This window comes from Mytilus trossulus, chromosome 1 (genome assembly GCF_036588685.1).
Source record: "Mytilus trossulus isolate FHL-02 chromosome 1, PNRI_Mtr1.1.1.hap1, whole genome shotgun sequence".
Taxonomy (NCBI): Eukaryota; Metazoa; Mollusca; class Bivalvia; order Mytilida; family Mytilidae; genus Mytilus; species Mytilus trossulus.
In genome coordinates, this window is record NC_086373.1 from 101,883,504 (window position 1) to 101,899,910 (window position 16,407).

The 16,407-nt window shown below is 33.9% G+C and overlaps 1 protein-coding gene across 1 annotated transcript in view; it reads right to left on the minus strand.

Moving 5' to 3' along the window:
- The window catches only part of LOC134694091 (xylose isomerase-like), a 33,032-nt gene extending 20,951 nt beyond the window's left edge, over positions 1-12,081 (minus strand). The window contains exons 1-6 of the mRNA XM_063555089.1: positions 11,888-12,081; positions 8,639-8,715; positions 4,041-4,113; positions 1,911-2,052; positions 1,111-1,248; positions 490-599 (exon numbers count right to left, since the gene is read on the minus strand). Of these exons, the coding sequence (XP_063411159.1) occupies positions 490-599; positions 1,111-1,248; positions 1,911-2,052; positions 4,041-4,113; positions 8,639-8,715; positions 11,888-11,975 (628 nt within the window). The 5' untranslated portion in view covers positions 11,976-12,081. The remainder of the gene's footprint in view (positions 1-489; positions 600-1,110; positions 1,249-1,910; positions 2,053-4,040; positions 4,114-8,638; positions 8,716-11,887) is intronic.
- Positions 12,082-16,407: the final 4,326 nt, after the last annotated feature.

Sequence of the window (16,407 nt, forward strand, 5' to 3'; positions counted from 1 at the left end):
GGTTTATATATGTATACAAACATTATGAGTACCCCGCCACGTCCACTTTTATTTTTTGTCTATCTGATGAGTTTTTCAACTGATTTTTATAGTTCGTTCTTATGTCGTACTGTTATACCACTGTCCCAGGTTAGGGGGAGGGTTGGGATCCCGCTAACATGTTTAACCTCGCCACATTATTTATGTATGTGCCTGTCCCTGTCAGGAGCCTGTAATTCAGTGGTTGTCGTTTGTTTATGTGTTACATATTTGTTTTTCGTTCATTTTTTTACTTAAATAAGGCCGTTAGTTTTCTCGCTTGAATTGCTTTACATTGTCTTATCGGGGCCTTTTATAGCTGACTATATGCGGTATGGGCTTTGCTCATTGTTGAAGGCCGTACGGTGACCTATAATTGTTAAAGTTTGTGTCATTTTGGTCTTTTGTGGATAGTTGTCTCATTGGCAATCATACCACATCTTCTTTTTTATAATATCTGCTGAAATTTACCAAAATTTTCAGCTCCAAGTTTCTTGGCTACTTCCAGTCCTTTCTTGACCTGCGCGGCTGCATACGCTAAGATATCAGCATTTGGATTACTTCCGGCACCATTCATATACCTTAAACATACACGATGCATATTGTTATAACTAAAGAAAGCAAATGTTGTCATTTCGGGACCTTTAATAGCTGACTATGCGGTATGGGCTTTGCTCATTGTTGAAGGCCATATGGTGACCTATAGTTGTTAATTTCTGTGTCATGTTGGTCTCTTGTGGAGAGTTGTCTCATTGACAATCATCTTCTTTCTTATATATGATACAATTGCTAAATCAAATACTTCCTGAAGAACAGAAATTCAAACATATCGCGTTGTAAAAAATACGATTTTGTAGAAATTTCTATGGTTACATGAGTGCAGCATGCTGCAATCAATTATATTGGAATATTATTATATTGTTTGCATATTTCTTTAAAATGTTACGCAAATACTATTTTTTTTATGTTTGCAAGGAGGACTTTAAAATCTAGACATTATCAACCATATTTGCATGATACTTAATGCTTCACACAAAGGAGATTTACAATTTCATCATGTAAAAAACTTATTATTGTAAAAATTCAACAAACCTGCTGTGTGCAAACAAATTACAAGTGGCCCATAATAACTTGACACCTGTCTTTTTCTGCAGTTCAAGAGCTAGGTCTGTAATTTCATCTACATTTTTATTCGATTCTGCTAGAGTGGCTCCCTCAGGGGCTACATCTCTGGAATTAAATTGTAATATGGTTATATAAGGTACAGTGGCAATGGCATATGTTTAATTAAGGAATCTAAAATTTTATATAAATGCACTAGAGATACAGTTTGTTGTACACTTTGCTATATTGAGGACAGATGATTAGAATTACCAAATTCAAATAAAATGATTTACCCTAAATGTACTGATAATGTATAAGACAACCTTACTGTTTAACCAAGGATTTGTATAGTAAGACAAATCCTTGATATAACGTATTCCAAAACTTAACCTAAATATGTCATAACCACATGTCCATACAATAATTATTTATTTAAGAAGCAGAAACGAATTGACTGTTTTTGCTATAAAAACGGAACTTGTTATAATTGAATCTTTACTACACAAGGATTTTGATAAACCCAGCACTGTTATTTTTCTAATGAAATACATGACTTTGATTTGGAGTTGTTGTGCTCTTTCAAAACGTTTAGTTGGTGATTTTTAAAACATGCATTAATTATCTCAAATCCTACGTGTAATACTATAGGGTGATTGTTCAACTTACAAAAATGTATGCTTTGTGGTAGAGTAATCAATTATTACAAATGTACGTAAAAAAAACATATGTCAACAGTGTTATTTTTGTAATTTACAGCAGTGAAAATGTACTATAACATAGCAATTTACCTGTCATGAAAAGTGTAATACTTCACTCCAAGTTTTGTAAAGAACTCAAAAGCTGCCCTTAGTCTACGTTTGGCGTTTGCCATAGAGTCTGAACCATCATCCCAGGGACGGAACAAGGTAGGGAAACCAAAAGGATCAGCACCTGCATAAGAATTAAAAAGTAAACGCATGAAATTATATTTAAGGAACGCAATCAATGAATATATATGCGCTTTATACCAATCATCATCATTTAGTCGAAAATGGTTAGATACTAATAAAAAAAGTATGTGTTAAGTTAAGTTGGTCCCTTGTGGAGAGTTGTCTCATTGACAATCATACCACATCTTCTCTTTATATTTGATTTTAAAGTTGACTAATTTAAAATATTATTATAACAACTGCATGAACACGATAATGTAACGAATTACGGTATTTGGTGGTACATGTATGTGTGATGTTTACTCTTTAATATTCTATATTATGTTCTGTGTCCAGTTGTTTTTCTTTTTAATCCATGGCGATGTCAGTTTGTATTCTATGTTGTGTTTTGTGTCAAGATGTTTTTCTTTTTAATCCATGGCGATGTCAGTTTGTATTCTATGTTGTGTTCTGTGTCCAGTTGTTTTTTTCTTTTTAATCCATGGCGATGTCAGTTTGTATTCTATGTTGTGTTCTGTGTCCAGTTGTTTTTCTTTTTAATCCATGGCGATGTCAGTTTGTATTCCATGTTGTGTTCTGTGTCCAGTTGTTTTTCTTTTTAATCCATGGCGATGTCAGTTTGTATTCTATGTTGTGTTTTGTGTCAAGTTGTTTTTCTTTTTAATCCATGGCGATGTCAGTTTGTATTCTATGTTGTGTTCTGTGTCCAGTTGTTTTTCTTTTTAATCCATGGCGATGTCAGTTTGTATTCTATGTTGTGTTCTGTGTCCAGTTGTTTTTCTTTTTAATCCATGGCGATGTCAGTTTGTATTCTATGTTGTGTTCTGTGTCAAGTTGTTTTTTCTTTTTAATCCAAGGCGATGTCAGTTTGTATTCTATGTTGTGTTCTGTGTCCAGTTGTTTTTCTTTTTAATCCATGGCGATGTCAGTTTGTATTCTATGTTGTGTTTTGTGTCAAGTTGTTTTTCTTTTTAATCCATGGCGATGTCAGTTTGTATTCTATGTTGTGTTCTGTGTCAAGTTTTTTTTTCCTTTTTAATCCATGGCGATGTCAGTTTGTATTCTATGTTGTGTTCTGTGTCCAGTTGTTTTTTTCTTTTTAATCCATGGCGATGTCAGTTTGTATTCTATGTTGTGTTTTTTTCTTTTTAATCCATGGCGATGTCAGTTTGTATTTTATGTTGTGTTTTGTGTCAAGTTGTTTTTCTTTTTAATCCATGGCGATGTCAGTTTGTATTCTATGTTGTGTTCTGTGTACAATTGTTTTTCTTTTTAATCCATGGCGATGTCAGTTTGTATTCTATGTTGTGTTTTGTGTCAAGTTGTTTTTCTTTTTAATCCATGGCGATGTCAGTTTGTATTCTATGTTGTGTTCTGTGTCAAGTTGTTTTTTCTTTTTAATCCATGGCGATGTCAGTTTGTATTCTATGTTGTGTTTTGTGTCAAGTTGTTTTTCTTTTTAATCCAAGGCGATGTCAGTTTGTATTCTATGTTGTGTTCTGTGTACAATTGTTTTTCTTTTTAATCCATGGCGATGTCAGTTTGTATTTTATGTTGTGTTTTGTGTCAAGTTGTTTTTCTTTTTAATCCATGGCGATGTCAGTTTGTATTCTATGTTGTGTTCTGTGTACAATTGTTTTTCTTTTTAATCCATGGCGATGTCAGTTTGTATTCTATGTTGTGTTCTGTGTACAATTGTTTTTCTTTTTAATCCATGGCGATGTCAGTTTGTATTCTATGTTGTGTTCTGTGTCCAGTTGTTTTTCTTTTTAATCCATGGCGATGTCAGTTTGTATTCTATGTTGTGTTCTGTGTACAATTGTTTTTCTTTTTAATCCATGGCGATGTCAGTTTGTATTCGACGTACGAGTTTAATATTCCTTTTGGTATCTTTCGCCTCCTTTTTACATTTTTTGTCTTGTGAATAAAATATTAGGTTTGTTTTATCCGCTCCTTAAACTGTCGAAGAAAAACATAATATATATTTACCTGTTCCTCTAAACGTATGCCAGAAACACACAGAGAATCTAAGCCACTCTTCCATTGTTTTTCCCATAACAACCTACATATTGAAGAGGAAACTGAGTAAAGCACTATATACATTTGTTTCTCTTCCATAAACACAAAAATAAAGAACGTGTACGTATTTTAGAAACTAGAAACTGTCATTCTAAATACTTTTAATCTATTAAAGCCACACTACTTTAATGCTGCGTACACACATAATTCGAATTCGAATAGTTGTTATTCGCATTGGAAACGTTTTGCGTCCAAACGTAAATTCTAATTCGATTTGCAATGCGCGTCAAATTCGCTTAAAATTCTAATTCGTAATAACAAAGACGCCTTTCTCATGCGAACTGAATAATGCGATTTAGACAATTCGAATTAAAAAAGAAGAGTGTGTGAATGCGATTAGCGACTTCGATTCGCATTCGATTCGAATTCAATACGAATTAAATGTTCGTGTGAACGAAGCAATAGTTACCTAGTGTTAGCAATTGTAAATTTCTTTTTTAACTATAGTATGAGGGAACGACCATTTCTTTTTTTAAATTATAAAGTATTGTGTTTGTTCCAGGCAAGCATCAAATCATTTATTTTTGTTGTTGCGAGAAGCGCAAACACGTTTTTAAAACTTAGCATTAAAGTAAATGGCAAAACCTTTTAATTAGATTATTTCCCCTTCACCTTGATCAAAATATTCATTTCTTCAAAGTTCGGAATACTTTTTTAAAGACAAAAGCCGCAAATAAACCCACGCCCTCAAAACTTCTTCAGTAAATATAGGAATACAAATGTATAATTAAAAAAAAAATGTGTCTGTAGCACACGGATGAAACCCCTCCCCCCAAACCACGCACAATCATTTTCTATTTTCAGTGGACCATGTAATTGGGGAAAACATATCACAGGAAACATGTTTTAAGTTAATTGGGCTTCAACTTTCTCAAAAACAACATTGAACAAACACTTTAACCCGAAGTAGACAGACAGACGAACGGATGAACGAACGGATGCATCAACCAAAAAACATAATGCCCCTAAGTGGGACATTAAAAAAAAAACGTAACCGGACATTTTTAGTGGTCATTCACTGATATAACTATTCTTGATTAGACGATTTTTGTCTGTGCCTTTAAGCCACATACAAGTAAAAGGTACGTGGTAGTGCTTTGTCGTTTACCATTTAAATTCAAGGCCGTAGGGCACGTCCAATTAAAGTGAGGCAATTCGCCGAGCCGAGCAAGGCGAAAAATTTTTGGGCTTTTTTTTAGGGTGGTTCGGGTGCCTGAAACGGGAGAAGCTTTTTCCAGCATTACCATCTATAATAAAAAATAAAAATATATAACAGACATTTCGGTTTTTTAGTATTAACTAGTCTAGTAAGTAACAAATCAAGTTTCAATATTAAAGTTAATCTCTGCTTGTCAACTAAAACTTTCCGATTCTCCTGTGTCAGACCTGAACTATCGAAAAGCTTCAACACACGTTCTTATGTATATATATATATATATATATATATATATACAACTCGTCTAAACATCAACCCAACAATGTTAGATCTGTAAATTTGCTTTCGCAAATTTTTGGTTTTTCCCTCGCCGGGATTCGAACCCATGCTACTGTGATATCGTGACACCAAATCGCCTGCACTGCAGCCGTCCCGCTAGACCACACGAGCACCTGGGCTCTCAAAAAAAGAGCTTTCGGTGGCCATATGTTACCTTTCCACGTCAGTTTTAATCTAGCGGCGTACTACAGTACATGATATATAAGGCATGAAGATGTTATTGTTACAGATCAGCTATATATATATAAACGCCTAAAAAAGTGTACACAACAACTCCAAATACAAAAAAAGATAACTATAAATGTAATTATTTATAAATATTTCGGATAACAGATATCCTTCGTCAGTCAGATTCTGATGTGAAATGAATCATCTTTGAGTCTCGTTAGATTAAACTTTTACTAAATCTTGAATTTTATACAATAAAAAAAGTCAAACCGAACATCAGTAAAGACGCTTGCACCATTCTAAAAAAATATAACCTATGTCATGTTAACATTTTTTTAGAATGGTGCAAGCGTCTTTACTGATGTTCGGTTTGACTTTTTTTATTGTATAAAATTCAAGATTTAGTAAAAGTTTAATCTAACGAGACTCAAAGATGATTCATTTCACATCAGAATCTGACTGACGAAGGATATCTGTTATCCGAAATATTTATAAATAATTACATTTATAGTTACCTTTTTTTGTATTTGGAGTTGTTGTGTACACTTTTTTAGGCGTTTATATAATTTATTTATTGTGTACATGTATCGTTACTCGTAACGATCCAGCGCCCTCGTGGGGAAAATCGTTGACTACTATACAGACGTTTTATATATATATATATATATATATATATATATAAACGAGTCTAAATTGAAAACTACGTTCAAACCTATGACTGCGTTGGATAAAAACCGCAATTTTTATACGTGTGCATGTCAAACAAATTTCGTTGTAGAAGGGTCTAAAAACAGCACAAACAACATTTTCCAAAAGACCAAAAGAGTGAAAAAGTATATTTAAACAAAACGCATTTGACTAACAGGTCGAACAACTGATGTTCTTTAACCCTGCTGACTGCCATTGACGATTGCCAAATAAAATTGATCACAAGATGTAACAAACTGGATCTCAATATAAATTTAATACGTCACAGAAAAAAAAAAAGTTGTTAACTTGTGGACAGGATGTTGTGCCACAAACATTCGGTGTCAATATATATATATATATATATATTTATGTCCAACAGCAAGTTATAAGCTTCTAAAAGACGAGCATCAATCAGAATATATTTATTATACATAATCATTAAGCATAAGAATAGGTACCGAGAAAAATAGACCAACATTGTTACTTAACCGGATTTTTGACGTTCTAATGTCACAAGTGATCACAAGTTATCTGTAAACATTCCGCTGGAAGAACTACCTGGACACATTATTCTGCTGGAAGACCTATACCTGGACACATTATTCTATCAACTTTTAAGTCATTGGCTTGACATATCGGAGTTCAAACCAACGACCTACCCCACTAGAACCAATGGAACACGCTTGCATACAACCAGACAATGCTGATCATTAACAGAAAAAGAAACACGAAAAAAAATATTTTCAAACAATACCAAAAATATATTTCATACTTTTATTAAAGATAAATAAAAATCAAAAATTGTCTTATATATATAAATACATTAAAGACTTCCATAGAAAAGGCGCTTCATGATTTTGTTTATATTAATTATGAAAAATTATTATATTTTTGGCCAATGAATTATTTAAGGGTAAAGACTAATAACTTTAGCGTTTTCGATTTAAAAAGAAACCAAGGAAAGTAATAAGCCAGCATACTTATAGGGGGGTGTTTATACTGATGAGTTACCTTTTTCATATTTTTTCTCTTTAAAGAACCCAGCTTCAACCAGTTTTGTAACGATACTAAGATTTGTTTCATTTTCTTTATTTTTATTTGTAATCGGAACACTGATTTTTTTTTACCGTCATCGCTATGGTAAAAGCTGGAATCGCTGCTGCAGATTGAACATATTGTATGTAGTAGTGTGCTGGTAGATAATTTGAAATGCGAAACTCGCATATTGATAATGTAAAATATATGATTAAAAAAAATGACACTTTAAAAGTTTGGTCGTCTTTTTAAAAGTGAGGCATTTGCCTCATTTGCCTCCATTACGCTACGGCCCTGAAATTTAGTTTTAGGTATGTCTTGCATGTAAAGTTTTTTTTTATTATTGACACGGTCGCTAAATGCAATGGGGAACGTCAGTTTACAGAAAACTAACTAGTCTACACCACTGTCTAATGTTAGGGGGAGGGTTGGGATCCCTCTAACATGTGTAACCGTAGGCCGCCACATTATGTATGTATGTGCCTGTCCCAAGTCAGGAGCCTGTAATTCTGCGGTTGTCGTTTGTTGATGAGTTGTATATTTGTTTCTCGTTCAATTTTTGTTAGTTTACTCATTTAAATTGCTTTTAATTTGTCATTTCGGGGCTTCTCATAGCTGACTAAGCGGTATGTTGTTGGTAATTTCTTTGTCATTTGGTCTCTTGTGGAGAGTTGTCTCATTGGCAATCATACCACATCTTCTTTATAATATATAGTATTTAGATAATTGATATTATTCCAAAACGTGACGTATTTATAGTTAAACACCATCTTCGCCCAAAGAAAGTAGCTCCTTCTTTTCGTCTTTTTGTAACTTCGTTTACGTCTGTTGACGTGCTTTGATGATAATTATAAAAAAGATGTGGTTTGATTGTTTATTTCATTTAGTACTTTGTGTTTCATTAGTGAATAAATTCATAATGAAGTTATTATGTATTCTCCTATCGCGTCCTTGGGTTGTGAGAAGATTTGTAGCAGTTGGTCTAAGCCTATATTTCCCTCAAAACTCTTTGTTATATAGTAATTTTAAGTTTCAATTCCGAACATTACAGACATTGTTGTTCACTTGGAAGATTTTACACGACCAGGAATAAGAAGAGTAACTCAAACATATTAAATACCTTTTTAGCATCATAATGTTTGTAGACAAGAGAATTATCAACTGCAGCATCCTTATTCAAGGATATCTTTGGAATACCTACAAAAATAACCAGAAATAAAAAAACAAACAAATAGTATTCAATCATCAAACTAAATTCCCTCCCAGGAAGTAAAATAACTAAATTATTTTCCATAAAGTAATGAATTTAATTTTGTTTCTCAGCGCTTCCTTTAGTGAGCTGGTTTTATAACTAGCTTAATCACACTTCAACCGCAGTGTCACACGTACTGGTAGACACATATGTTTTTATACCAAAGACTTAAGTTTCTATTCAAAAGACATTCCACTTTTATTTTTGTCTATCATATGAGTTAAGCCTTTTTCAACTGATTTTTATAGTTCGTTTCTTATGTTGTACTATTATACCACTGTCCCAGTTAGGGGGAGGGTTGGGATCCCGCTAACATGTTTAACCCCGCCACATAATTGATGTGTGTGCCTGTCCTAAGTCAGGAGCCTGTAATTCAGTGGTTGCAGTTTGTTTATGTGTTACATATTTGTTTTTCTTTCACTTTTTTACCTAAAATAAGGCCGTTAGTTTTCTCGTTTGAATTGTTTTACATTGTCTTATTGGGGCCCTTTTTAGCTGACTATGCGGTATGGGCTTTGCTCATTGTTGAAGGCCGTACGGTGACCTATAGTTGTTAATGTTTGTGTCATTTTGGTCTTTTGTGGATAGTTGTCTCATTGGCAATCATACCATATCTTCTTTTTTATACCGTAAATGTACACTGTAATACCCTTAATAGATACTTTTAGGATAAACTAATATTCTCATACTTTGTTACTTAATGTTCTTTGTATGAAAAAATCTGGAACAGAGAGTCGTCTGTAGTTGTTCTTGAAAAAACATCCAGTTTAAAAAATTGAAGTAAATGAAAGCTTCATTTGCATTTTTTATTGTTCGTAGTATTAAAGATCATTAAACTATGTTACAACATTTTACATCAATTTCATGATTTGTTTTTACTGGTGTAATCTTGATTTAGATAACCACGAATATGCTCCACTTTTCCTAGCAACAATCCCTTCTTCCTTTCCAATAAAATGACATAGTGCAACTCTTTCCAGAATTTTACACGCAATGAGTAACACGGCGGGAGCCATTAAAAGATTTGTTGCTTAAATGCTAAGTTTTTATTTTATCTGATTTCTGCCGATTTTTTAACCATGATGTCCATCTTAATTTGACATTTGGTTTTGCATAGTCTGCTTTGTATTTTCTCTCCCTCCTCATGTAAAATACAAGTTTTTCATTTCAGCGTCACTTACGGAAGTTATCATTTTTGAAAGTATGTCATCATATTGAATCGATTAACAATTTCGTGCTGACGTTCCATAATAGCATTTATGTGTAATAATACATTTAGATTGGTTTGAAGAGGATACTTGTCTGATTGATGAGGTTTTACTGTCAACTATAAAACAACAATAAAAACGCTTTTCCTTTAATTGATCTATTTATATTGTTGAGCTATTGTTGACTCCTCGGATCTTAAGAAATTTATGTTGTATCTTCATCTTTGTTCATAAAGTGATACTTTATTCCAAACTAGCACTACATTTGTACACGCTGTGTCTTGTTATTACGCTTAACAACGAACAATAAGCAAATAACTGCAAAATGCGGTAAATCGGTTGCCATTTTTCGTGCTTTGCAATTTGATGCCCGTAGATCAATCGTTGATAAATTGTTGGTAAACGTCCGATGGCAAATATTTTATGTACATTCATGACTAAAACAAACTGATACATTTTCAAGTAGGTTCTACAAGGAAGTACGATCAGGACAATGTAGGGAGTATGACTGTCAAAGTAAAAACAATTTGGAAACGAATAGCACTTTATTCTTGCATTAAGCCAAACCTAAATAGAGATGCTGTCAAAATTTTTTGATGTGTAGAAAGTTCTATCTTAATACGAAGTATTGGATTTATCTCTTCATTCTTACAGATACTGACTTCTTAGTTCTACCTCAATAGATATAGGAAGATGTGGTGTGAGTGCCAATGAGACAACTCTCCATCCAAATAACAATTTAAAAATTAAACCATTATAGGTTAAAGTACGGCCTTCAACACGGAGCCTTGGCTCACACCGAACAACAAGCTATAAAGGGCCCCAAAATTACTAGTGTAAAACCATTCAAACGGGAAAACCAACGGTCTAATCTATATAAACAAAACGAGAAACGAGAAACACGTATATATTACATAAACAAACGACAACTACTGTACATCAGATTCCTGACTTAGGACAGGTGCAAACATTTGCAGCGGGATTAAACGTTTTAATGGGCCCAAACCTTCTCCCTTTTTCTGAAACAATAGCATAACATCACAACATATAAAAACATACGATAAAATATCAATTAGCAGACTTAACTCAATCAAAAAACGTATGATTACACAAAGAACGAATAAATTTGATCTGCGATATCTGAATACAAATGCACAGTTAATTAAATATTAGAGACAAACAGTCATGACCAAAAGGCTATCAAACAAATTCAAACACACTGAGAAATATTTAACCAATCAATGTTCACTTTAGAAAAAAAGCATTTTTAAAAGACGCACATTCAAGTAGTATTAGATGGGGAGTCGTTCAGATGACTATAGAACTATTTTTGAAAACGTTAATTTGTATAAGTTAAGAGTTAGCTGCTCTTAGACAGTGTCTAAAACAATGTGCAGTTAGAAATCATATGTAATGTATACACAGCGGTTCTTAAACATCAACATGCCAAAAAAATGCCTCCGGTGAAAGTTTGCAAACATCCCATGCATAGAGCAATGTACACGGATGATTAATATTGAGATGGTCATGATAATGAAATACCTGTTTTGTTTCGAGCGTCACCGATACGAGGTGTCTTTTGCATTCGAAACGCACATCCGGCGTAACAATTTTAAGCCTTGTATTAATATCTATCATGAATTTATTGACTGTTGAAGATCTTTCAAAAATGATATGTTAACACATTTTATGTTTATGGTGTCAATATCTTTCAAAGTCTAGAATACGTGATTAATCATTTCTATCTGGTTAGAAGCTTACATTAGCATTTGCCTTGAATGAGGTATTTGCTTATAACTTATGTATATTATATCGATTACATGTACTTTACAGCAAATTGCATTTTACGTATATCAATGAATTTGAAAGAGCTTCCACGGTTAGACTGGTTAATCATGCAGACACATACCTGCAAAGAATTCTGCATCTGGAGCGTCGTATTTAGCGACGTCTGGCTTGGAACTGTCGCTACTGGATGTTGGAGCAAAGGAAGACATCTTGCTATACGTGTGTATACACTTTAAGTGAATTTGCTTATCACAGATTTACCAAACTTCTCTGTTATCAGATACTTGACTATCTTTGTTTATCTTATGTATAACGTTCAAATGTAAATGCATTTAACGGTGAGAAGTTTTAATCATGTTATCATGTACATGATGTATGCTGTCCTAATTATTGACTTCTGATTTTATATAAAACTGTAGGCTAAAATATTCTACTTTTAGTACACTAACGTTGAAAGTATTTCAAATATCTTTTATTTTTTTCTCATTTTATATTTTCATGTTTTAGAAATATTAACTACTAGTATCATTGATTAACCATGGAATTTAATGTAATTATTTATTACAGCATTTTGTCTGATGAAAAGATGTTGAAAGTTTTCTTGCTGGCAAATCGGTTTGTTTTAGTATCTTTTGTTTGCTTGCAATATATATTTATTCGACATATTTCTTCTTCAAAACAAACTAGCACGGAAGAACCGAGAAGCTTTCCAAAATCATAACCTCTATTTTTTTTAATCGAGACTTTATGATGTTTACAAATATTCTTCTAACAATTTGTTTCAACAGGTTTTTTTTTTCATTTACGGAAAAACATCTCAAGCTAGTTACTAAGAAATTTAATAGGAAAACAGGAAATTATAAAATAAACTGACTTACCACTAGCGCGAATTCGTGGAACATTTGGCGAGAAAGAAAAAAACAACAGTTAACGACTTGATGAAAAATTATTGGAAAGACTATTACATGAAATAAAACGTGAGTTCATTATGCCCGCGTCACACTGTCCCGAATTTTACGCCGATGGCAACACGATTATGGAAATTTTCAAAATCGGGACTGGTCGTATTCATATCGGGCTATTCGTAGTGCCATCTTTAACCATCGTAGAACCATCGGCGATTTTTTTCTAGCCTTCGGGGACAACTTCGGGAAGGGTTCTGAATTTTTTCACATGTTAAAAAATCCCCGAAGGTGCGTCCGTTGTTGAGGGTTCGTATTGAGTTCGAATCACCATCCTCACCGTCATGTCACCGGGAATGCATCTTTGAACATCGTATTGCATTCGTGTTTCCATCGTTTCCATCGGGCAGTTTTGACATTACGATGTTAACACGAATGAATCACGAAGCTACCCGAAGGTCTTACGATTGCAACACGACTACGTGAAGACCTCGTGATCCCGTCGTGTTGCCATCGAATAAAAGTACGAAGGCGACAAGATGGAACTACGACGGCAATGAATCCAGCTAAATGTAAGTTAATTTTCGCACTAAAATACATTTGACGTGCCATGAGCGTTATAGCACTTGTCTGGTCGGTCTAATACGACAGTTAAGAAAGACGTTCACAAAACATGGAGCTCATAGCATATGATTCTATGAGATCAAGAAAGGCGATAGCGTTGTTTTTATTAATTCAAAAGGAACAAGAAGGGCAGCTATTACAGGCTCAGGATTTACTTTTACAGGTCAAATATTATTTTTTGTCAATTTTTCATATCAAGTAACATAATGAAAATCCTAAACCCGCCTCGTATACCAACAGTGCAGGTACACGTATATAGGGAAACCAACTTTTTCTTCACTATTCTGATTTTTTTATGTATCGTCTGAGTTGTTGTCACACGAATGTTTAAACCATAACCATTTTGTTTTTATATGTCATATTTTGCTGCATTTGTTGCTTTCTCCATATCCTTCCTTTTGTCTATCTTATCATGATTTTCTCCTTGAAAGAGCTCTTTTTGAATAAAATTGATCATGGACCCATTATCTTACTTTTAAGATAGATCAGTAAACATGGGCATAATTATGGGTGATTATTCAGACTAGTCCACACATTTTACAGTTCAAACAAGGCAATGCCGAGCGTGGCATCCCATCGTATGTAACATATTGGGGACAAATATGGACACTATGTTTGTATATGACACATGTAGAAAATGGTAAATTGAATATGCATATTTGATACATAAACTATTTGTTTAGAAATCAACCAAAACATTTAGTAATACCTTTGATATTGTCTTTTGAACCAGCAGGTAAAAAATTGAGCAACCAATTTTCTGTGTATTATGCTGTTTCAAGGAGAAAAAACAAGTCCATCTGCATGACCTTGACCTTTGGCCTTGAACGTAAAAAATGTCAGATCATTACAAGGAGGAACAATATACCAAAATATGGTGAAATATTTTGAAGCATATTGGTTTTAGAGTGTCCACTAGGGGATATTGTCTTGTATTACAATTTGCCACTGTGACCTTGACCTTTGAACTTTAAAGTCAATAGCGCTCAAGATATTCTTAACGAGTAACACCATACGAAGTTTTGAGCATTTTGGTTCTTGAGTGTCCATAACAATTTTATCTTCACGCAACTTACATGGAGTAGGCGATGGGGATAATAAACTAGTTTTTATAAGAAATAGACAAAAAGATCGATTTCCCGTCATGCATGGCAGATTGTACAGAAACGATATGTTGTCGAAATTCTGTTCGTATCATGAAAAGGTTCAAAACAGGTAAAACGCATTCCAAACATCGTATGGCCATCGAGCAATCATCGTAATCTATCGTGTAGCCTTCGTAATCCATCGTGTAGATTTCGTGATCCATCGTGTAGGCATCGGCTGAGATATGAAGCTTAAATACCCGTCTTCGGTTAACCTTCGTATGTCCATCTTTTGCTATCGTATATAATTTCGGCACCATCGTATAGACTTCGTTATTCATCGTACTTGCTTCGGTCACTTTTTGGTATTTTAACGAGATCGGGACCAACTTCGCACGAACCTACAATTTTCGCATTCGGGTGTCCATCTTATATCAGAATCGGGACAGTGTGACGCGGGCATAACAATTTGCACGTTTAAAAAATAACGTTTACTTATACAGCTATTCCAGGTAAGAAATAAAATAAGCAAACCAACATAGGTATGGCAATTTTTGATTTTTAAGAAAAAAAAATGGAAAAAAGATCGTTACAAATTCTTTATTGACTTTGAGATATATTGATGATGTCTTTTCATTCGATAACCCACATCTCAGTCGGTGCTTGCTTGGCGTACACCCCAGTGCACTTTTTAAAACAATTTGACTGAAAGTCGAAAGCCTGCTAGCTGCTTCATATCTGCATTGTTTTCTTGATTTTTACATTTACGGACCAACTAGGATCTAAGAGAATGATTTTAGATTCTTCTTCGTCAACGTCATCAGTTACCTGTTTACGCTGTCTTATCGTTGTGATGTTTTAATTTAATATTTGTCTACATTAAGCGTGCGGAAGTTCATATAAACGATATTCATTTAGTACATGAAAATTTAACAGACGGAAAACCCTGCTCCTTTCGGGGAATGCGTAATATCGACTATAATCGGAACAACTAAATTTTTTACGGTCACTATAACAAAATCAGTGAATCAAATAATATGTTTGTATTTTAATTAAAAAGAGACACGCATTTGCTGTGATTCATCTTTAGATACCAAAAAATAGTCGGTTGAGATAAATACATATTCTAGTATGACGTCCATTATCACTGAACTAGTATACATATTTTTTTAGGGGCCAGCTGAAGGACGCCTCCGTGTGCGGAAGTTTCTCGCTACATTGAAGACCCATTGGTGGCCTTCGGTTGTTGTCTACTCTATGGTCAGGTTATTGTCGCTTTGACACATTCCCCATTTCCATTCTCAATTTTATTTGTCCCCTCCTCTGACATTTTGACTAAGTGTGGATAATCAGGACTAGTAATGTATGCAGTTTGATATTTGTTTCTTTATTCTGCATTGGATAGGTTTTGGGGAATGTTGAGATCACACAAAACATGTTTAACTCCGCCTCATTTTGCGCCTGTTCTAAATCAGGAGCCTCTGGCCTTTGTTAGTCTTATATGTTTTAAATTTTAGAAGATTCATATGTTTTGGAGTTTGGTGTTGCATCCATTTTCACTGAACTAGTACACGAATTTGTTTAGAGGCCAGCTGAGGACCACGTCCGCGTGTAGGATTTTCTCGTGGCGTTGAAGACCCTTAGATTGGTGGCCTTCCTCTGTTATCTGCACTTTGGTTGGGTTGTTGTCTCTTTGAGATCTTCCTCATTTCCATTCTCAATTTTATATTGCAGAAAATTGTTTTCTTTTGTTTTTAAAAAAAATCTTTTCTGTATATTCTAAGCGAATTGTCTTGATTTCAACTAATTTTATATGCAATTACCTCTGAATAAGTGTTTGATTGTTAAGGGTTGATACAATTAAAGAAATATCGCACATTTTCCAATTTTAGAAAGCGTTACTTGCTGTTCAAAGATATTAAAGTCCAGCCAACAAACATATCAATATGTTCGTAAGCCGTACTATAGAGTTTGAAAGTATCGTATACTGCTGTCATGTTTGTTTATTTACAAAATACAAGTACACATGT